Genomic DNA, 24,005 nt, shown 5'->3' on the forward strand with positions numbered 1-24,005 from the left:
TTCATCTGGCAGATGTATGGAGGCAGTCCCTCCAGCACAGGGGCAATAAGCAACTGGAGGTAGTAACATGTTCCTGCAACACCACTGTATCTGGCAGGAGAGAGTCCAAAATCCTATGCATCTGTACCAGCACCTGATAGTGCTTTTTATTCCACTTCCACAGAGGTACACTGCTTTCTGAAATACTGTGTGGAGACACCCATATTAGTTTTAAATAGATTCCAGAACCAGACAGGCCACGCTCACCAAGCTGTGCACAGGCTAGTTTATCTTACTGAGAAGCCTGCGTTATCCCAAAGAGACATCTGCTCTTCAAACCTGTACTTGGATAATACCTGTAGTACGCTTGCTCATCTCATTGCTGAATGACAGCCTGATAGCCCCATTAGGATTTTGTGACAGACGCTTAGAGGCTTTTGTGCTCTGATATTCATCCTGGCTAGTCGTCTTCGTTGTAGATTACAAGTGAGCTAGAAACCACTTTGCTATGTCAAACTTTTCAATTAAAAAAAAATCAGTCCACTTCTTTACTACATAGAGTTTCATTCCAGTAAGGCTCTTTATATAAGTTACATATTTATTTTAATAAAGAAAAGAAATAAATACTTCTCTTTTCACATTAGATATTTCCTTGGAGACGCACAAAAAAATAAAACAAACCCCAACTATAGGGGCTTCACTACGGATTTGTTACAAATCAAAGATTGTAAATGCTTTCTTCTTATGGTCATCACAAATCCAGTTTTAGGAATCAAGTAGATTGTGGATATTCCAGAAACAAGAAAACTCTCCTTGAGGAAACAGTAGCTAAGCACGTTGTCCTTACGGAGATTAGTATTGGTAACAGAATCGTTACCACCACAAATAAAAGTCCCATTTGTCTGTCATCCGGCCCATGTGTGCTGCAAGGTACGAGCAGAGGTTCACATAGCATCTGTTCTTAACCATTCCTTGGGCAAGGGCACAGCAGTCTTTGTCTTGCACTTACGGTGCATTAGCTAATTTCAAAGAGAGTTACCGTCTCCAAAAATTGGAAAAAAAAAAATTAACCACTACTTTATAGCCTAAAGAGGAAAATTTGTGTGCCTGCTGCCTTTTGAAATAAGGCATTAGAAAGATAATTAAAATGAGAGTTAGTCACCACATGGTGATCACAGTGTTACTCTAATAGTGCATGTCTCACAGCAGCTGCTGATGGATTATTTCCCACACCATCTTCCGGCGGAAGTAAGGCATGTTATTCTGAAAAGAAAAAAAAAATTAAATATGAAGTCACAGTTGAAAGAGGCAGGAATATGTATAAGCATCCAGCTGTTAATTCCTTAATGTGACAAAGTTCATTGTAAGAATAGTCGACACCTTCCACTTCAGATGCAGCATTGGTTTGCCCCAACCCCCTTCTAAATGTTTCCAAGACACAACAACCCAACAAAACCAGATTTACTTCACTAACAGCTTACAAGCCCTTTGATAAAAGCTCACTACGTCTGAAAACAACTACTGTTTTAACTGGTCAAAGCGTTGAACACATTTCTCCAAAATACACAAACGGCAGTACCTTGCCCAAGTGGAATTTCACAGGCTCTGCTAGGAAACGGATAGTAGAAATAAAGACAAAGAATACAGCTCTACCCTGTTCCAGCCCTGGTGTTATGTACCAAAAATGGAGCTTCGGAGACGTCGCAGTTAACAGCTACTACTAACTTCCCCAGTTCTTTTACTTGTGTGAGAAATCTAAAGTGTTTTTTTATGAACTTCACTCACCTGTGTGAAAGTGATCGGTTTGTCTCTGGAGACATAATCTGCATATTTGCACATAAAAACTCCACAGTCACTTCCATTAAGTTGTTGGGGAATTTCCTAATGAATATAAAAAAAGGAGAATTTTCCTCTATCTTAAAAGGAAGGCAATTTGGAAGCAGCATACAGTACTCAATACAGATAATACACTAATCAGACATTTGTGAACCTACTTTTATTATCCATTGATCACTCCCAGGGCACACTCAAGTAACACACTCAATTAACCACACATTACTTCCCTTTACTTCCTTTGCTCAGATGTTAAAATCCAAGTTCTTGGCAGGCCAACAGCAGATAGCAGCCTTCATTCCTGCAAGGTGTCTTGAGGTCTGCACAGTACTCAGTGCAAGTAAGCCTTTGTTTTTTAAATTGAATCTTTAGATACTACCTTTCATTATTAAATTTGTTGAGAAACATCAACCCTTTGCCTTGTCACATGCCAGGATTTGCACTCCACACAAGAATTAAAGGCCCAAATGCAAAACTGATTTTAAGAGCTTACAAACTAAATAGACTTTTAAACGTGATTTGTGAAACTGGGGCAAAAACCAGATTCACCCAACGTGGCAGAGGACGTTGTGGTTTTTTTTAATCTATGACTAATCAAAAAATAAAAAAAGAGTATGCAGCCAGCAAGGGGAGGTACTGATTAAGATTCCATTCCAGCATGGTTTCCTCATCCACTTGCAGTCTGAGGTGGTACATTAAGAACAAGAGGGGCTTTTGGGCATTCTCTAAAGGCTTAGAGTTATTAGTATATGTTAACACCTTCATGATGAGGAGTTACAGTTCACATTTCAAATCCAAAGAGTGCTTACATACATGCGATTCCATGCTGTGAAGAATCCACTCTGAAAAAGACAGCTCCAGATTTCTTTTTTCCTTGCTTTCTTCTTGCAGGTATTGGCTGTTTGAAACAAAACAAAACCACTCTTCATCTCCATATTTAGGCCAACAAAAAGAGAGCTGCAGAAGGATCAAAGGATACTGAATGGCTGGAGAGTAAAATGTCACAGGATAGTTACTGCAGCTGAAGTAAGGCATTTGGAGAAAAAACCCAAATCTTAACTTTACATACACAGTGACAGGCTGTGAGCTAACAGTTATCAGTCAGGAACGAGATCCAGTGATTCCAACAGAGACTTCCATAAAAGCATAAGCTTCTTGCTCAGCAGAGATCAAACAAAGCAAATAAAATGTTATCAGAAAGGGAACAGAAAAACCAAGCCCTTCCAGTGTGCCCTTCCGTACTTTCATGGTGTGCCTTCCTCCCACATACTAGGTGCACTTCTGGAAGAATAAATACAGAAGCTATTAGGCTAGCACCTCTGGCTGAGGAAGTTCCCGAGCCACAGGTTGCTGGAAGAATAGTCTGAGAAAAAAAAGTTATATAGCCCTGTTCTTAAAATACTTTTCCAGGCATTTGCTGTTAACTGCTGTCCAAGATAGTACTGGGCTAAAACAACATTTGGTTTGACCCAATGGGGCTACTCTTATGTGCTTGGTCTATAAAGCTGCTGGACTAAGGTTTTTACTACTTCTGCATCAGTGGCAGAGACAACTAGGGATGCTGGCTTACACACAGTTATAATGGTAAAAAAAATCTGTACGTACAAACCTATGCATACAAAAAACTGTGTCCATAATGTTTGGGATTTATGTTATGTTAGCCAACATATCTGGAAGTGTTTCCTACAAGACATCTATCTTGAATCGGAACCTCAGAAGTCTGAATGACACACAGTAACAGCACGAGGATAGTCTGCCGGAGTAAGCCAGAGGGAGGTTTTGTTTAAAACATCGAAACAGAAGAGTGGAGGCATAGAAGAATTGAGGAGAAGCATGCTACAAGCTCACTATAGTAAAAAGGATGAACATTAGAGGAGTGGAAAAAAAATTGTCTCAAGGAAAGAAGAGGAAGAAAGAGCTAAGCAATAAAGAGTTGCATAGCTCATCATAAAAAGCAGTGGACATGCCATAGGATGCTAACATTACTGAGCTACAGTAATTTGAAAGGTCTTAAAGAGTGGGGTGCATGGAAGAGTTGAAAAACTCTTGGAAAAATGCAATGCCTTCCATAGACATCACATACATCACATCTCCTCTTCCAGTCAGGCTGTATTTTGAAACATTTCCCTGAAATTCTTCCCCCTACTCAACAGCCCAGCTTTACTGACTGCTAACAAGGTTAGTTTGTGTGCCACAGGCCTATTATACTTTTGGCAGTGAAGCTTTGGCTGTTAATATATCGTGAAGTTGGCAGAATCCAGGCATCTGAGAGCCTGGATGGAAGGGACAACACAAGACTAGATAAGTAACTGATGTTACAATCTATGTACAACTTGGAGCAAGTGAATCAGGAAGATTTCTGTTTGGTATCTATGAGAAAAGGAAAAACATCTAGTCATGTGTTCAAGGGAGAAATCTAAGAAAACAAACAAAAAACTTCTCATGGTTCAAAACCAAAGCAGTGACCAGTTACTTACAACAAAGTTTCACAAATCTTGTCACCCTTTTGTCCCACTGAGTCAAAGTATTTGATGCTCTTCCTTCTGACATCTATAACCTGTTATTAGAACATGATTAAGTTAGACACAGCACAAACTTGTGCTACGTGACATTTCTTGTTTGTCTTTTCTCCTCATCCAATTCTAAAGAAAAGCCAGTTTGACTCACCACTAGTGCCCAGTGCACTCTTAAGTGAATGGGCACTAAGATGAGGTCCTGCTTGAAAAGATCCACACCTCTGGTCCATCTTCTTACCGCTTTGTAGCCCCCAGAAATTAGCTTGGGATAGAAGAAAGTACTAAAAGCATAAAGTGCTGGATATCCTTCTTTCTTATTTCTTTCCACCAGAAGATTCATGTAGAAATTAATGATCTGTGTAATAATGAACAAACTTTACATGAAAAATAGGACACTGGCTCACCAAATGAAAAGTACAACACTTAACTGCTGGCCACAATTAAGTATGCAGCTGTCTGAGACATTTCCAGTCTCAGCTTTCAGCTTCTGTTCTGAGAATATTGCACTTGGTTACTTTTGCAGTTTAATATAAACACCTGTCACCCACTCCAACCAACCTAGACACAAATTTGATTAAATTCTGAAAGCTATGCAATAGAAGAAATAAAGGTGCTTCCAGTAATATGCGATTCTTAAAGGCTTAAAAATCAGAACCCTACAGATACCTTCTGGGATCTGCACAATGGAAAGAAAACTTACAGACACTCAAGGTGTATTTTAAAATGTATACTGAATTAGAAGACCTCTGTGCTGCAACGTTTTACCTCATCGTTTAGCCAGTGAAGGTTCCTTAGTGTGTGGATGTCCTCACGGGTGACCTTTAGTTTGAAGGCACTGCTCATGATCTCATCGGGCTCACCTTCATTAAATGCAGCAGTTACCTCTCTCTCCATGGTCTGAAACAAATAAACGAACAAGAAATGGCTCAAAAGGGTTCTGAGCACGCTAACCTGTAGACAGCATTCAACTGAAACAATGCCTGTTAAAGCCCGTCAATTTAGGCTCAGGTGACAGAGTAACCCTGGAACTTGGAAACAGCAATAGTGTTTCAGAGTAGAGGACTAGTGGCTTTGTCAGCTTTTCGCTAAGTTATGACTGGCAGCTGTTTCAGAGTCCTAACTTTGAAGTTGAGGTTGTTTCAATTTGTTTTCACAAAGGAAGCTGATATAAAACATGCAGACTAGCAGACACAATAAAGCAGCTGAAGAACGAACAGAAATATGGCAAACACCTCTTTTTCCACATAAAGCTGGAGCCCTCACAACACCGATGTTTAAACCAACCGCAATAGGCATTCTCCACACCAAAGCAGGTAAGACAGGGGCCTCAAGGTGGTGAGTTTCAAAGGGAAAGGACACGACAGCAAAAAGGGAGACTAAGGTAACTACAACAGAGTCATGCAATCAGAAGTCTGTGTTGTGCATCTGACCGGTTGCAATTTGGATGCCTACACCTAAGTTTGCTTAGCGAATGCAAATAAATCACTGGGCCTGTTAGTATAAAATACTCTGATCTGCAATAGCATCTCCTTGATTGAATCTGAGATAGCAAAATGAGAAAAAAACCTTTTTTTCCCCTTGTATTGAAGCATTACTCTGCAGACTTTGGTAAAATTTTGATTTGTTAGTCCCTTGCATGTCAGTTGTCAATGGGCCAAACAGGAAGAGCTCAATTAGATCAGCAGGACTGTAACTCCAAAGAATAAAAGACGCCTAAGTTCATATGAGGAAGGGAACTAGAACTTCCAAGCCCTGTTGAATATAGTTAGTGAGTTAACTCCTATGACCCCTGTTATACGCAGTGCAACCATGGCCAGTGCACGTGTGACTGAGATCCTGAGGACACATGCAAGATGCTCAGGTTCCCCATAAGTAATGCAACAGTGGATCAGCAAAAGCTTACTCTTCAGGTCTTATTTCAATGGCAGGACAGGTTATAGGGAAAGCCATTAAAACAGGATGGACCAGTCAGCAAGCAAATGTGTGTTAAACATTGTGCTTGGTAGACTGTTTTTAAACCTGGACCTGTTGCTGGCCTGGTCACAGAAGTCCCACAAACCCTTATGTTAACATGACTTAAGGAGTTGTGGACCATACTAAGCGCTTAAAACCAGCTTTATGGCTGACCCTGGCATTTGAAGTTATGGCTACAGACACTTGGTAACAGGTTAAATGCAAGTCCCTAAGACTTCAAAAAGCCTTAAGAACCATCGGTAACAAGTGGAGTCACTCATGGCTGTTCCAAAGCTTTTTGCTTCAAACAGACTAAGAGCTATGGTACCTCTGTGAGCGGAGAAAGACCTTCTACTCTTTTTTCTGAGCTTGGAAATTTCTTCTCTTCCACATCAAGAGCAGATGACTTTCTGGACAAAACAGGAGCCAGATGTAATCTAAATGACACCTCTTCTGAGATTTCAGCCCCACGCTGTCTCTGTTAGACAAAAGGACATCAAGCTAGCAAACAAATACAGATTTGTTTGGCTTGGGAATAATGCAGAAAGTCTTGCTCATGTATAAAAATGGAAGGATATTTTTTACATGCATCCAAACAGCAAACTCCAAAGTTAGTTTTATTGATAGCTGCATTGAAACTACATCCAAAATTTAATTGAGGCAAGATAGCCAGAAGGTTGGTTTGATTTGAACTAGCATTAAGAAGCTCAGAAAGCCTCTCTATGTAGGTATCAAGCTGAGGTTGAGATTAATATTTCTTATTTTCATGGATAAACTTTTATTTCTGATTTCAAAACTGATCAGAGATGAAAGTCAGAGATGTACCTCCTATCTCACAAAATAAGAGGAGACTAAAGATGCTGCAGACTAGTATTGTAGGTCAACTAAGCTTGTGCACTGCGGCCTTTGAAGTTTTACCCAGCAGAAAAGAGGAAAAGAACAAAAACAGTATAGTGCAGTGTGCTCATAATAGTTCAGAAATAAGTTTCCTGCTGCCATTAATTTTTTGTGAAAGCACCATTCACCAAATAATCCTCCACCCTTCCCTGCGAAAAAACACTGGGATAAGTACATATATATCTGTAAGGATAGAGTGCAGAAATGCATGATCAAAAATACTCAGTCATATTTTAAAAATAATTAACTATTAAATAAGACAAGCTTACCCCTGCACTGGCCTGTTTCACTGGTCTTCCCTGTTCATGAGAATTTTCTGCTGGTGTGTAGTACCTGAGAGAAGGAAAGAAAGGAGCTGTTTCCAGTGTTATCACATTTAATTCTGCAGAACCCATCTTCTGGTTAAGAAATGGTTTTTGCAGAGCTGAAGCTGACTAGAACCTCAGTGGCACACATGAACAAGAGAAGACATTATCTCAACTTCCAGCACCAGTCTTTTGGAGCAGCAAAAGTAGGATAGAAGGAAGAGCTGGGAGCCTTTCCAACTTTCTTCCATCAATATATGCAAGATTCCTTTTGTTTCTCTATCAGTTTCGTTATTTGGAAAACACAGAAGCAACCAACACCACCTCTATAATGTGCTTTGTGTTATACTGGTGAGAAATAATGCGAGCTAGGCGTTATACTGCAAGGTATAACATAAGTATTTGCAACTGTACTTGCATCCAAATATAGTTAGCTTACTGAAACTAAGACCAGCACATTCAGTTAAAAATGGACTGCTAAAAGATGTTTACTTGCCTTTTATAGGCTATTCAAGAGAGTGACTATCCCCATTTGGAAAGGATTATCATTTAAACAACGCAGACTTTGAAGAGCAAGCAAATACACAGACATTAAAGTTGTCCATTTATAGGTCCCTTTTCCTCCAAAAAGGAGCATTTGCATTGTCATCGAAGATTTCCCCCTTTCCGGGGGAAGACCTACAACAGAATCTCATGGCATCCCACACTCATTGTGCTTTAAAGGCATTCAATCCAGCATGGTAAGAGTAGATATCACAAGCCTTGTCGAATGACTTCAGTTAGTAGCTAAATCTGCAAAAAAGGCAAGAAAATGTTCCTTTTACTTGAACCCATCATATTCTCAGTTATTTTGTTTCCTTCTCTCCCTTGAGTTTAGAGGAACTTGTGACAGTTTAAGCACAGGAACAGTGCTGCACTGCTGAACACAGTGATAGCTTTTAAAGCAGGGAGGAGAATAGAGCCAGAATCAGCTAAAAAAGGCAGGATTGCCATAACTAAATTTCTCTGTTCCCACCTCCACTTTCTCCTCTTTTTTAAGGAATGGTCACTGCAAAAAGATGCGTGCATCAGACTGCCATAGAAAATCTCTCCCAGTGACTGTACTTACTGCAGCCAAAACCAGTTTTCCTTCAACAACACAAAGCCATCTGAACTCATACTGTCTCCTGCTCAGATGGCTAATGCAAAGGAGTTCACTCAAAGTCTCTCTCAGACAGACAACCCAACTGCACACTTCCCTTTCAGTCTCACATTCAAACTCAAAGCATCCTGCCAGTTACAGAAACTGCCTCAATACCACTAGGCTTTACAAGGTTCCTCATCCTTATGCTTAGGATAATAGCTTCGAAGTGAAAGAAGTGAAAAGTCAACTTGTTAACGGTTAGGCAGAAAGACACCCGGAGGTGATGAAAATGGCTACGTTTCCTGTAAATACAAGGACAGCTTGGCAATGCCATCACTTTCATCATCTGCTGACTCTCCTTCCATGGCATACTCAGCAAACTCCACACCAGCACAGGCCCTGTTGGTTAAACAGACAGGCTTAGCACGGGAGCTGCACTTGAGTTGCAATTGGCTTGTGAGCAGTTCCAGACTCACAAGCTAGCTACTCCTGTTCCACAACACTGAGATGGCAAATACAATTTTTCTCCTTCTGGACACTACTACAGGCTGAAAGATGCACACACACATACACACAGCCAAAAGAAGCAAGAATTATGATTAAAAGAGACTTTGTACCTGATCATATCACTTTTCTGTGACCACTGTGGGCCACAAGCATCAGCACATTTCATATCTGCACAGAAAGATGGGAAAGTATTAATAGAGAAACAAGAAGGCTACTTTCAATTGCAAGGAGATACACATGATTCTCAGTTTATGGGTGATAAAACAAAATACTTCTAATAGTGACTGGATGGTTAGAAAGTTTGAACTCTGGCAAATATACCTCTTGAATATCATGTGCAAGTTTATGAGAACTGAAGCAGGAAATGTACTAAATTTTAAAGCCTAGATTGCATACTTCACCAAATTAGTGATTTTACAATAACTGCAAACAGCTCCCAGCTCTGAAGCTTAGATTGTCACCTTGCACCACAAAACAAGCTTTCCCCAAATTTTTGTACCAATTCAGAAATAATTTCAAAACCCATGCTATTGCGTAATAAAGTCACAGACACATAAAGAGAACTGACGACTACTATTTTTTAAGTAACAAATAGGAAAAAAAATGATTGGGACAGTATTAAATGTATATACATGAACCCACGACATTATAACACAATGCTGGGTACAAAAGAAAATAGTTTCTTTTATACATCTTCCTTAGCATGCTGAAGATATATAACTACTTAAGGTGACCCTTAGTTGTCTCCTGCAGAGTGGGCTGATTAGACTAGTTTGCTGATAAACTAACTTGATATAAACAATGGTATTGTGCCCATCCAGAAAAGATGCAATTAGCTTGTTTGGTTTTGAAGCTGCTATCATGAAGACAGTCAAGTACAGCATTAAAAAGGGATTAAAGAGTAACATATATTCCCATCTCTAAGTTAAATAAAAGGCATCTAAGGGTGCACAATTAATTTATCATACTCTACTACTGTGTGAGTGTAGGGTTATGTCTACACCATCATTAACACAGTAACGGCTCTTGGGTGCAATTTTAACAAATCTTTTCACTCCAACAAAAGCCTTACAAAGCCACTTCAGCTAGTAACTATATATTTTTTCTTTTCTTTTTTTTTCCCTCTTTCCTTTCAGAAAGAGCTTGTTTAATTTAAAGAAGTGACGTAAGCTATACCAGCATAAATGCTCTAACCCATTTAGAGTTCCTTATAAAGGGACACAGCTTGAAAATACAGTAGTACCAACAAATCTTTTCAGTATAGACTATAGCGTCAAGACTTAAGGAAATGCCCTGTTTAAGTCTACCAATGAAATGGAACAGAGATGAATCACAGTAATACTCACTGTTTTTTAGTGTCATACATTGGTAGACGTCTTCTCCACGTCTTTGTTCTTCCAGACGACTTGCAGTCATCACTGGTTCCTTGGAGTAGGCTTGAGCACTTTGATGCAGCAAGACACACAAAAGAAAAATAAGAATGTCTATACATGTGGTATTTGTTTTCAGTGCATACCAATACACTAAAAAAATACATTTTATTTCTACACAATTGTCTACACTACAGAGTTGGAGACTATAAACTAAAGAAATAGAAGCTTGTAAAATAAAATTAGGTTGTTCAGTCTGTTAATAGAAACGTGCATCTCCCACACTGATTTCATCAAAAAATGCAAAAGGCATTCTATTAACAGTTAGGTGGTTTACAGTCAAAAGCCTGATTACTTTCTAATCACACACACTGAAGATATAGGAGTCAAATTTTCTGTCTTTTCAGATTTTTAAAAGAGACTAATAAGTCATGAAATTTGCTTCCTTTAATTCTCCACCAGCATTTTTTTTTTTTTTAAGAAAGTATACTATACACATCCTACAAACATCTAGATTGCCCTGAAGAGGCCATTTTATTTTATGGGACAAGACAGCATTCATTACAGCAGTCTTTGATGAAGTCTTAAATACTTCTCTTCAGTCTATTTGTATGAAGATTACACAGGTCTTCTGATCCCATTCAATGGCCTCTCCTGGAACCTTTTAACTGCAACTGACAGTGACAGAAACTATCTGCTATGGCTACATCTACTTTAGCAAGCAGTATGGCTCAAAAGGAATGGATCTGTAAGGGAAACAGTAGATGCTGAGAACACAATGTTCACAGTATACACATTTCAGGGACGTTTTACTCCAGCCTAGCTCTACTAGGACTGCAGGGACTAAATGCCCACTCACAGTTGGAGTGCATTAGATGCACTCAATGACAACACCTTCTGGTTTAGCTTCATCTGAAAGAAATCTACATCACATGCTCCAAGAATGCTCTGTGATATGAACCAAAGCACAGAAATCGACGACTGAGATATCAGATTCCAGAAACACAGTCTTGGTTCACCCTAAAATGCTAATGCAGGTGCACCAAGAATGATTTGAAACACTGTCTCCCACATCATTTTCATACACCAGAATGTTTAAATGTGCTACGCTGTTTTGATCTGAAGTCATGTGTTTACATGATCTCCAGCTGTGAACCACCAAATGGAGAGCTGGGTTTTTTCTAAGCTTATGAGAACAATCCATGTCTTGGAGCATGTAACAGGAATTGCAAGAAAGGATGGCATTTTCTACTATCTTACTATGTAGAAAGGCACGCTGGAATATTAGCACTATCTCAGCATCAGCATTTTACACCAACTAGCCCTCCTTCTGCACACTTTTGAAGTATAACTATTCCACCAAGATAGGGGTTTCTCCCTCCCCCTTTTTTTCTTCTTTACTGGCATAGTTAATTTAGCCTCCTGATGCTGACACAGCCATAAAGATACCAATATACTTATGTTATGACTGGTATATAAGAATCAGAAGTACCCACAAGATCCGTTTTCTGGTTGCTTTAAGCTCTGGAATTCTACATGCAGGACTGTGATGGCATTTTGTCAATTTTGTGTACTGCAAAAAGAGACCTCCCTGCTAAAGTGCACGAAAAGGACTTGCAGGGTAGCAGGGAGGCAGGGGCAGAAATCTGGCATTTCCTGGGTTTAAGTTAAGCTTCACACCCTCAAATAAAATAGGACTCCTGACCAAGGAAAAATGCAACAATTCCGAAGGAGAGGAAGATAAGTTCTCTTCAATGGTGCTACAATCAATGCTGGGGATTTTTATATTAGAAGTTACACTACTAGGAACACTTACCAAAACTAGATACTATCTTTCTTAATGCAGATACAACAAAGGAGTATCAGAACCAGAAATACACTCATACCAACTAACAAATCTTCACCTTTAGAATATACCTTCTTAGAATACTCATGCTTCAGCTTGGGCTGGGGGTGGGGGGGTGTTGTTTTGTTTGAAAGACCACAAAATACTTCTAACCTTAAGCAACACTGTGGCACATTACAATATAGTTTGCCCCAGTACCTGTCCAGCCCGGGACACTATCCGGAATCCTGAGATTGCAAAAAACAATTCCCTCCCCTTTCCCATGTACAACAGCTACAAAGTTGCTACTAAAAAGTTAGTGTTCTTTTTTCTGTAATTACTTGCAGAAGTTGGTAGACTGAGGAATAGGGCAGCTTCTAGGATACTTTTCCTTCACTAGTTTCAAGAGTTGTTTGTATTTCTCCTTTTCACCTCTCTGGACATCCTAGCAGAAGGGGAAAAAGAACAAACAAAAAAACCCACACATTATAACCACTGCATATGAAGCAACACAATACTTGTAATATACATTGGGTGCAGACTGCACAGGTGTTCCTGGAATCTGGGCAAAGTCTTCAGCTTTATTTTAGGAGGAATTCTCACACCCTCATTCCTCTTTAGGTGTGGTCTGCACTTCTTGCATAATAATTCTGGTTAGCATGCACTCCTCTCAATATGCACAACTATCATATTGCTGTGTGTCCACAAGATGATATTTTAACCACATGCCACAGCTTCTCCAATACTTTTTCAATATAAGCTACGTTTATCAAATATTTTCCAACAGTTGCTTCAGATACTGGGAGGAAAGGACAGAGAAGGGCTTCTCAGTCCTTCAGCTAAGTGCTATGAGCAATTGTGCCATTTTTATCTGCACCATTCTTTTAAGGTTGGTGCTTAAAGACAGCACTTGAGTTAGGTTAAGGACAAAATACTGAAACAAGAATTCAAGTCAAGCCTGCAACAAAAATATGCTCAGTGACGAGGCAGTAGCGTTTCACTTACAAGTGAAACTGGCTAGGGTTCCTCCCCCAGCACATCACTTCCATGAGAGTGGTTTAAAATTCAGTCTTTTGGCAACCAAGGACTGCTCTATTTCAAGATCTGATGCACACAAAGGCAAATAATACATTATACACTGACTTTCAGAAGTGTCCTTTCAACTTCATTAGCTATATCCATTGCACTGAAAGTTACAAAATTCACTTCAGTGAAGATACAGTTTTGTTGCAACTACTAAGTTACTTGATTTCAAAAGACACCTTTCTCATCAAGCTTACCTCTTCAGCAGTACAAAAAGGTCTCCCCATTTTGCCAGATTCCAAAGTTGTGGATTCTAGCATAGTGCGCTCCCTAATGGGTGGCCTCAGTGTTAAGGCGTCTTCTAGAGTTGGTTTGATCTGGTGTTTGCCATTCCTGCTCGTGCTAAAAATACCAACGGCAAAAGAAATAACAGCATTTGAGTAAGCACCTCTTGATTGAAGTTGCACCAACAACCATTTTGTAAAGCACGCACACCGATTGTGATGGAGACAGACATGAGATGTAATACCCAGTGGGAAAGCATGAGTAGTTCTGCAAGGAAAACTTCTCCAAGCAGACTGCTACTCTCAGGGTCATTTCCACAGCAGTCCATGCCCTGAGTCATTACAGAAGATCAAAGATCCATGCAGGTGTGTTATTTATGTCATTAGAAATTCAGGTGTTCTAAAAGCCAGCAAACTGAAGCATAGCTGCTGCTTTTCTCATCATGACAACTCCAAGCTGGGACACACACGAGACAACAAATCTAATTTTGAGACTGGGAGGCAAACAGAAATCACATCCTGACCCATTCCTTCTCTCTTCCAACTATTTCAAACTCTGAGGTAAGTGTACAAGCAACCCTTCAGCATCACCCAAACAGTAAGTAGAAACAAATGCAAAGTCAAGATCACCCCTGTTATTAAATCACAAACTATTTTACGCTCAACATCACGCACTTAGCAGCAACTTATTTTTTCCTGTCATACTAGTTAGGAGCTTCTGACAAGCTTCCCTGGTCTCAACCTCTTCAAGTTCCACATTTACACCTACCACAGACCATTAATCTGTATTTAAATAAAAAGTTTAAACTTTGTTGGAAATAAAGTAGCTGGAGACCTCTCTGTAGTATTGCAGCTTGAAGAAGTTCCAGAATACCTTGGAAAAAGGTAGGTGGACAGATACAAATGTCAGGCAACACACAGAAAGTTCAAGAACAAAAGTGAAAGACAACAAACCTTTCAGAGAATAAGTCAAAGAAAACCAAAGGATTTTTACCTCAAGCAAGGGATTGTCTTATGAGAAAGGGACAATGCTTCTTTATTCAAGTGAGCACTGGTTCCACAAGGCATTTTATCTATGAAAGAAGAGCACAAGCCACCAGTAAATACAAAAGGAAACTAAAGTTTTATGAGTTTACAATGAAGAGCTTCACCAAAAATGAATTCTTTTCATTCTCTGTTACATCATAATACTATTTGCACTAGGTTACTATGTTTACAGTAATTTCAGGTTTCTATGCTGGCAGCTGGAGAAATTTGTGCACACAAACTACTGTCAGCCTAAACTTGAAATAAAAAAGGATTATCAGAATCTACTGTCTAAAAATTAATGCGTAGAACAATTTACTTCAGGCAAGCCAGCAGCAGACATGTCAGAACTGCAGGACTGCATCCAACACAGCTCTTGCACTTAATACTAAGATGACAAGACAAATGTCTGGCCCAAAAATAAGAAGCAATGCAAGGAGGCAGGAAAGAAAACAGACTTCATACTAAAGTACTCCTACATTTTACCTGCTATTGCATCTACCAATGTTAGTACTGCAAAATCAGTACATAAACCTCAGGGTGGTGTCACACAATACATGAGGTAGGGTAAAAAAGGAACAAGTAAATAACTGATGTCAGTCTTACCAACTTGTAGCATTTCTATATCTTGTGCACAACCTGCTGGTCTATTAGACAAATCGTCAGAAGCAGTGGACTGAGTCTTGAGTAAAAAGAAAAAAAGTAATTGTGTGAGTATAACCTGAACACAAATCCAAGCAAACACATAATCCTCCTGAAATTTAAAGTCAACTCTGTTATGACTCAGAGACTATAATTTACTGATTCAGACCACAGCATAACGCACATCTCTACAGGTCCTCTGACAAGTACACTTCAAGTTTTTAATACAGTGATGCAGTGATTTTGTACACAGATTACAGAAGGGATTTTCACTTAAGACCATTATATATCCAATTCTATGCAATATTTTATTCTAACTGAAAACTTCTGGATCATGAAAGTTTAGTGCGTCAAAACTGCATGTCATTCTTCAGAGAAAAACTGAAGAAATCTCAAGTACATTCACACAGTGTGAGCCTATCACCAAGTTTTATCACTGTCAGCTCCTAAACATTCTGGAGTATGATAGATGAGCCCTTGAAAAATAAATTTTGTACAAATAAAAGAGTTAGAGATTCACTCAAAAGCCAATCATTAGAACATGACAGTTTCTTATTCCTCTAATCCTAGTGGGGCAATAAAAAAAAAAATAACGATACACCTTTGAAACCAAACTATAAAATCAAGCAGTTCAAGAATTACTTTCACAGAATCAAAGTCCTACAGGAATCTACTCATGAACTGGTAGATAATGCACCTATCAGAAAGAGGTTTTCCAGAGGAAAGTATGCAGTTTTTCTCGTGAGGTAATATATTTTGATTCCTTATCTACAAGCTTGGGAGAGGAGGAAAGAAAGAAAAAAAAAAGAGCAATAATCTGCAAACACACGAAGGCTATAAACTTGAACTACTGTAAAGCATCTGGGAGACAGTAAACATTTAGCTCCTGAGCTATAAGTGCTAGAGTAGAGTATTCAGATTTGAATGAGGCAAACCCAGCACACGAGAGCTGCCTGTTATAAATGGAAAAGAAGAACCTAGTGCTGTGCAGCCTTAGAGCAGGCCCAGCTTCAAGATGCACTAGAGAAAGCAGCTCATCTTGCACACATTCACTCAATATCATAACTACCTATTTTCAAAATCCTTGCTAACCTCTTCTGCAGACTCTGCGCTTGGAGCCACATTGCTGACCAAAGCCTTCCAGTGTTTATTTGCTGCCTCGGCTGGAAAGTTCACCACAGCAGAAACTTCTTCAACTCTCTCTTTAGGCTTACAGATGGCGTAACCTAGAAAACAAGAAAGGTCATACAAGAACATGATTAAAAAGGGGATTATGGCTTTGATATAAATAGAAAACCAGCTCCTTAATCCTACCTAGAGCACTATAACTCATTTTAAGTTACACACCTTACTGCCAACAGCAGTCGGTAGTGAGTTTTGGATTAGTCAGCTCACCTAGCAGGTCTTCAGAACCAGGGCTCAAAGACTAACCCAGGAGCCTGCAGCCAGATTTGGAAGGACACCCTGCTTTTGGGAACATTCAGTGTTTCTAGAAAAGCAGTACGTGGTACAATTTCTATTCCTCACCCCCTCCATACATGCATGTACTCCTACAGTTTACTACATGTTGCTCTTGACTAATTGAGAGAAGCTGTTCACCAAGGTCTAGAAACCAAAGCTACCCAAGCCTTGCCTTTTCAGTATTCAAAAAGCAGAAACATGCAACCCCTCAGACAGTATTTCCAAACATTAACAAGCAAAGATTGTCTAATAAAGAACTGTGTGAGAGAGTAAATGATATTACACAACAGTATTTGTTTGAAGATAAGAGAATGACATTTAAGCAGACGAGGGCATAGATAGTACCAGGTTCCTAGAAGCAGATTCGGCCTACTTACTAAGACTTGCAAATTGTTCCTACTGAGGGTTGGTCGTGCTGCTAAAAGGAGGAGCAAAACATCAATTTGACATTTTCAATTGTTTTACACTCTTAAGTCTGAAAAGTCCATTTACAGTTCAGCAGTCCCTAGCATCAAATGACAGGCAGCATCCTTTGACAAGCAGTAACTGAGAAACTCTCCTCTTGGAACTCATGCTAGTAAAAATCCCAAAGCCTAAAGAGTATCACTTTCTCCCTCTTTTTCAGTAAATACTGTCAAGGGGAATATTCTGTCTCAAATCATGATCAATGCGTTTGCTGTCTAAAGGTACTGACATGGCTGCAGGCAGCTGCATAATTTTACCCCTGAACACTGTAATCACTTTGCAAAGGGGGTATCACAAAGTCCCACTGAGGAGAGCAGCAATACCACTCCATCACTCTGCCACTGCTGTTTTCTCCTATGCCGAACCTCTGCTGCATCTCCATCCTTTAGCCAGCTCTCCTTTACCTTCTCCAAATTCACATGCCAAACTTTTCAGATTCAGACTGAACTCAGACTAGTGTCTTCTGTTTTCATTACAGAATTTTTTCTAACTCATTAGCTGGCTACAATCAGAAACACCACTTTTCTCTGCCTGCCATAGTTTAAAATAACTTTCCTTAATATCCAAGATTCAAAATGATTTTTCAAAATACAAAAGAGACAGGTATTTTGAACTGACAGAGGTATATCATCATGAATACAGATAGCAGGGAGCACACAACTTCGATCTAAAAATGCTCTCTGCTGCTCAAACGTACACACTCATAGCCAGAAACCATCAAACATAGTCCATGCCACTCTACTGATCTGGCATATCTCCTAATGGCTGTGGAAGTATTGTACCCTGCCATACTCACTCAACACAGATAACATCATATATAGGGCTAGGCCCCATGATGCATCCTCAGGCCCCTGCTGCAGAGATGATCACAAGGAGAAAGGAATGGCTTGGAAAGCCAATTTCAATAATAATGATTAAGTATAAAAGCCAGAGTTTTCCAAGATGCATGAAACCTAAGAAAAAGACATATTAATTACTTCTGTAATGTGCAATACCTGATTTTCGCTTTTTGGCTTGAGTCTGGTCAGGATCTTGCAGAGGTGACTGAATGCTGAGGAAAGAACATGCAGAACAGCGTTTTGCAACCACAGATATGCTTCTAAGAGACTGAGTTCCCTTCACAGGGCCCAAACTTCCAAATTTAGCTTTCATGTCCCAAGTTTTCCCCTCCAACCACCTCTGGGATCATGTCAGACAGAAATATGTGAAGGTCTCTTCAACTGCTGTTACTGCCACTGCTGCAGCATCTCTCATCAATATACCACACACCCCTCTCAGGCAGCAGACCACTCACAGGCAGCTACTTCTCCCACTAAAGCACCTTCAGCCTCTTTCTCACATGTGTTCCATTAACTTCTCCTTATTATCACCCAATGTTTTATTTTTGTTACTAGAAACAAAAATACTGCTGAGCTTAACACGTAAAGTTTGACCTTAGGAAAGGGGCGTACTAAAGATTCCCAAGCCATCTGAAGTCATATCACTACATTAAGTGAGCTGCAGAAAAAGAAGAGTCTAACCACAAAATAGTTCCTTTTAAACTGTTATGCTCCCAAACAGGGATAGTACCATCACTTACAGACTATCTTCCTTTTGCATCAGGTGCACAAAAAGTTCTTCAAACATAACTGATATCCTTAACTGCATCTTTCCTATAACACAGATAATACTTGCTGTTGATATGCTAATTAAGGCAGGCAGAAGATATTGGGGGGCTGGTGTTAAATGCAAGTTTGATATTTCAGAAGGTAAAACTGAAGAGGGTAAAATACATTTGTGTCCTCCTGCCCAATTTTTTTAGCAAGGGCTAAGTTTCATTCTGAGCTGGTCTTCAGTGAAAACCTTCCAGCATTAGTCTTGTAGAAAAGCTTAAGTATAATTCATCCTGCTCAATGCTACATTCTGAGGTAAGTACAGTTTAAATACCTGGCTGTGGTAGCAATAACTGTTCTTGAATAGAAGTGCATCTTTCTCCAGTTTTAGCAGAGCACTAAACATCTGAGTGCATTGTTTTATCCTTTTTTACTTTATCGAACACTTGGGTGTTTAGAATTAGTTTGATCACAGGGCAAGATGAATTATTTCTTGGTAATTCAGAAATAAATTAGGAAGTCCTTGATTTTTTTAAAGTATGCATGGCCAGGCAACAGATAGGCAAAAGAGAGAAGCCAGGAAAAAAATGAATCTATGTTTAGCGACCTCTGTTTCCAACACAAAGGTGCACACACCTCCTGGGAGGAGGTTATGCTCTGTCATTACAGTTCAGGTTTTACCAAGGGCCTGGGAGACAGGAATAAGGACACTGATGTCGAGTAATATTTGAAACAAGCTGAAAAAAATAGACCAAAAAACATGAGTCATTTGAAACTGCTCTCCATGCAAGGATATGTTCCCGTCCTTCTCCTTGTTGTAGAGGAGACAGCACCCATTTGTGGCCATCATTTTACTTTTCCCCTCAGCAGCCACAGGAAAAAAAAAAATAAGGTATTAGAAAAGTGCAATAACACTACATATATGCATGTAAGCTCAGACCCTGTTCTTTTCAAACCCCCTTCCCTGCCCCACAACAGTGTAGAGAACAGTTCGTTAAGATTTATAACTTAAAGCTGTAAGTAAATTCAAATTTTCATGGGTTAATCAAAGAAAATTTACTATTGCACTTTGGTGGTGCTCTACAAGAGTAGCTAATGCGTGTCTACCTTCCCCATCAGTTTCACCACCTCTAGCTTTTCCTCTTTCTACTATGGAAAAACATCAAAGGGGTAGAAGTAGCAAAGAAAGCAACATTTTTGTCACTTGCACTGTTTTGTTACTTTCACAGTTCATCTGTTTTAGTTTTTAACAGTGAAGGGGAGTTTTCCTAGCTCAGGATTTTTCTTCATCTGTCATGCTACAATGCTAGCTGAAAACACTCTTCTGTTCCACTTGAATTTTAATAAACACCACTTGCCCCATTTGAGATTTTTGCTTTAAGTTTCCTTGAAGAGATTCAGAAAGGTGACCTGACAGTATCTTTGCCATTTTACAGCATCTCTCAGTTAGCAATGGTTGAAAACTTATTTTCAGCAGGAAAACAGCTTCAGGACAGCTTCTGAAGCCACCTAATGCAGTTTTATTTGCATTTCATCCCACTTGCTTAGCACCATCATTTCCAGTGATCAGTCAGCAAACAGAGTCTCCTGGTCAAACTATGAAACTCTGTAGTGTCTACAAAGGCAAATTCTTCAGTTTTAGATTTTGCCCTTTGTTTACTGCACAGTAGCTGTGAACAGCTATTTACGCAGCAACTGGTTCTTTCAAGCTCAGAACACATTCACTTTTCACGTTCACTCTGAAATGCATGATATTAAGCATAGCCTCAAGAACCTCCTGGAGCAACAGCTCCTCACAGAGAAAGCGACTGTGCTTGGCAAACCATAGCATGTAATCACTATGTGCTCTCCCTTCAGGGAGAGGGAGCTGCCAGACACAGAGATGGCTCAGCCATCAGCCACTGGCAGCTCTAGGGGGGCCAGCAAAGGCTCCAGGTCACTTGGAAATATCAAGAGTTAACACCTGTGATAGCACCTCCTTTTCTTCTACTCTGTATACATATACGAACAATATTACAATCCCCATATTTATATCCCCTGCCATGGCTTTCCCCCATCCAGTGAATCCCTATATACTCATACACTGTCCCCTCTACCCCCTTCTGATCCATCAAAATACACACACTCCAAATCTCTACCCCTTTTCTTGTCTTCATGCCCCCACTACAATGACAGAAGGTGAACAAGGGAGTAAGTTTGCTAATGGACTCAGTGGAAACATCCAGCATCCAAACCAATCTGTGTATCACACACGAAGCAACTGTAACTGCAAGCATAGAGTGACCTGTCATGACCCACAGAACGGCAGACAGGGTAATGGTCTGGGGCAAGAACAAGTGCTGCAGCCTGGTCTGCCTCACCCCCTCCAGGACCAGGGTGGGAAAGGATGGTGGATAACGCCCTAAAAATGCCCATCGCGAGCCCTACTGCCCTGGAACTGGGTTACTGAGCAGGCAAAGGGCCAAGAGAAGCCCACGCACAGCCAGAGAGGCAGCCGTAGGAACGGGAGAAACCCCAAGAAACGTGACAAAACTGGAGCCAGGCTCACAACCTAATGTAGCACCTAACTCAGCCTCCGCTCTCGGGTGAGACACCTCACTGCGGAGCAGGGGCAACCGGGGCTCGCCAGGCTCCGGACGGGCACCTACTTCCCGGCGGCCAGGCCCCGCCACCGGCCGGCCCCGCCGCGTAGGCCAAGGCGGCCGCGGGCGCGACAGGCCCCGGCGGCCGGTGAGGGGCAGGGGAGCTGCGAGGGCCGCGAGCGGGCACGAGGCGGCGGCGACCGAGGCGGGAGGCGGGCTGCCGAGCCTGCGAGAGGGAGCTGCGGCAGCGGGGCCGCCCCACGGCGAGGGGTGCGCGGGCGGGGCAGCTCGCTGACCTGCGGTGCGGCCTCTTGCGCGGCGGCGAGGCCGGGAGCGGCGCTGCGCGGCGGGCGGCGGCGGCGAGGAGGGCGCCCAGGGCCCCCAGCAGCCATTGGTACATAGGCCCGGCCGCCGCGGCGGAAGTGCGCACATCCCGCGCGACAGGCCCGCTGCTCCCCCATTGGCGCCCGCGGCGCGCGACCTCCCGCCCGCAACGAACGGAGGCCGGCGGAGGGGAGGGGCAGCGCGCCTGCGCGCGGGGCTGGCGGGGCGCGGGCGCTCCGCTCGGCGCATGCGCGCTGGCGTCGTTCCTCGCCGTGAGGCGCGTTATGGCCTCTGCGGGGAGGGCGGGTCTGGCCCCTCTGCGCAAGGAGGGGGAGGAGAAATAATAATAATAATAATAATAATAAAATAATAATAATAATAATAATAATAATAATAATAATAATAATAATAATAAGCTGAGCCACTGAGCGAAGCTTTATTCGGCGTTTTCAGGCTTTTGCTGCTTTTTGGTGCAGCCTTGGGAAGCGCCAGGGTGCTCCTGGGCCTGATGCCCTGGTCCCTTTGTGGAAAAGAGAGGAGGGCTCTGCGCTGAGGCCTGCTGTGCTCCAACGGTTTCACAGCCCCGGTCCCGGGAGGAGGGAGGTGGCAGTCTGGAGCTGCTGGGCCCTCCCCAGTTGTTGGCTTCCCTGGCAGAAGGGGGAGAGAGGCTGCTGCTGCCACGTGGGGGAAGCATCTCCCATCCCAAAAGACTGGAAGAAGTCTTTAGCCTGAGTAACACTGCAGTGTTAGAACAAGAGGGACAAGAATTAGGGAGACCAACTAAGAGCATATCGGAGCCAGAATGTGCCCTTTTCCCTGGCTGTTTCCATGCAGGTGTTTGGGAAATTCACATCCTGGATTTGCAAAGTCATCCCCTGCAACAGTGTTTTTGAGACCGTCCTCTCTGTTGCTCCCTCTGCTTTTGCATTGCTTAATGATTTGCTCAGTGTCTAAGATTTCTGGAGTTGGCAAACTGAAGTTTCTCTGGTGGTTTACTCTCCTGGTAGGTTTGGCTTGGCATTGGAGCAATACGTTGTTCTGCATCACTATTGACAGCGTCTTTTGACGTTGCGCTTGCTGATCGCTTGGGCTAGCAGACAGTCATGAGAGGAAGTGTGACAAATATTGGCAATTACCTTTGTGATGGAAATCACCACTTTGGGACCAATTATTTGGATAGTATGAAGAGGGTTCATTGAGCGTTTTTGGCATGGCTGCATGAGAGGTGGGGAGGGCTGGGGAGAGTTCTCTTGCCTGGACCATTACTCAGAATCTTGCAGCAGTTTAGTTTGAGGTTAATATATGACTTCCCTAATATGACTGCCTGTTCCTTTGGTTATTCAGTTTCTCTCCATGGTTTTGTCAAACAGACCACATGTTCAGAAATAGGGCTCATGCCTATCCATAGCTAAGGAAAGTTGAGGTGCTGCTGCTTGACCTTTAGAGTGCTCAGCTGCTTACTGGCTGTGCTCACATGCTCTGCTGTTGCAGAGATGCCAATATCTACTTTATGGGTTCCTCTGGGGAGAAAAAAAGGTGCCTTAAAAGTGAATACTTTAATGGCTTCAAAAATCATCTGAGAATGAGATCTACTGCCTTTCAGAGACAAGAGATGTCATTCTTAGCTGGGCCTTTTGACTTTTTTTTTTTTTTTTTTTTTTTTTTTTTTTAATCCAAAGCATGGTGGGAGCGGGGGGTACTGTCTATTTAACTTTGTCAAATACCTCTTTTCCAGAATGGCCACTTATTTTTCAGGAGTCAGCATCACTGCCCCTCACGACTACAATAACTCAAGGGTGCATTGGTAGCTACACTGGCCACCGAGCCGATCCACTGTGCTGGCAGCAGGGGATGCTGCAGGCATTGCTGTAGCCACCTCCTGGAGAGGCTTTCCACATTAGAATTGAATCCAATTTTTAAAGTGGAAGAAAACTAAACTGCCTTAAGGAAGCTGTAGAATAAAGTCTTAATGAGCCGAGTAGTCTAATGTGCTTGGAACAGGGAAGGCGTTTTCACAGGATGCACTTGTTGCAGAAGGTCCCACTAGTTGTTCATGCCTGCAGGGAGTATAAATGATGGTGGTGCAGAGTCTTGTTATTTTAAAACGGCCTTGCTCATTACACTAGGCACTTAATTACCCCTCCATTTACGGTTCAGGGCTTTGGCTAAGGAAGGGAATGACTGAGACTTGGATCCAAAACTGTGATTTGAGAGATGGGTCAGCACCCAGTGGCACAGGGAGTAAGGCAGCGTGTGGATAGGCTTTAAATGAGGTGCAACAAGGGCTGCATAGTTCCG

The 24,005-nt window shown here is 41.5% G+C and overlaps 1 protein-coding gene across 3 annotated transcripts; it reads right to left on the reverse strand.

Moving 5' to 3' along the window:
* Positions 1-535: 535 nt before the first annotated feature.
* Positions 536-21,852, reverse strand: SENP2 (SUMO specific peptidase 2). Of its 3 annotated transcripts, XM_064517147.1 has the most exons (17): positions 21,680-21,850; positions 18,205-18,260; positions 16,376-16,509; positions 15,248-15,323; positions 14,610-14,688; positions 13,589-13,733; positions 12,650-12,753; positions 10,460-10,557; positions 9,224-9,281; positions 7,448-7,511; positions 6,610-6,759; positions 5,094-5,225; positions 4,480-4,683; positions 4,290-4,369; positions 2,626-2,710; positions 1,765-1,860; positions 536-1,242 (listed from the first exon to the last, which is right to left on the reverse strand). In XM_064517147.1, the coding sequence occupies exons 1-17, from the start codon at positions 21,781-21,783 to the stop codon at positions 1,180-1,182; spliced, it is 1,728 nt and encodes a 575-aa protein (XP_064373217.1). In that variant the 5' UTR covers positions 21,784-21,850; the 3' UTR covers positions 536-1,179. The 3 variants fall into 3 exon arrangements, with proteins under 3 accessions (XP_064373217.1, XP_064373218.1, XP_064373219.1); XM_064517148.1 differs by lacking the exon at positions 6,610-6,759 and having other exon boundaries at positions 21,680-21,852; XM_064517149.1 differs by lacking the exon at positions 18,205-18,260 and having other exon boundaries at positions 21,680-21,833.
* Positions 21,853-24,005: the final 2,153 nt, after the last annotated feature.

This window comes from Dromaius novaehollandiae, chromosome 9, assembly GCF_036370855.1.
Source record: "Dromaius novaehollandiae isolate bDroNov1 chromosome 9, bDroNov1.hap1, whole genome shotgun sequence".
NCBI classification, from domain to species: domain Eukaryota; kingdom Metazoa; phylum Chordata; class Aves; order Casuariiformes; family Dromaiidae; genus Dromaius; species Dromaius novaehollandiae.

Coding starts and splice junctions, on each gene's coding strand:
- SENP2 (XM_064517147.1), bottom strand. CDS start 21,783: ATGTACCAATGGCTGCTGGGGGCCCTGGGCGCCCTCCTCGCCGCCGCC. Junction 16,510..18,204: donor AGCCAAAAAGCGAAAATCAG/GTATTGCACATT, acceptor CTTGTTTTCTAG/GTTACGCCATCTGTAAGCCT. Junction 5,226..6,609: donor GTCTTTCTCCGCTCACAGAG/GTACCATAGCTC, acceptor TATTTGTTTCAG/ACCATGGAGAGAGAGGTAAC.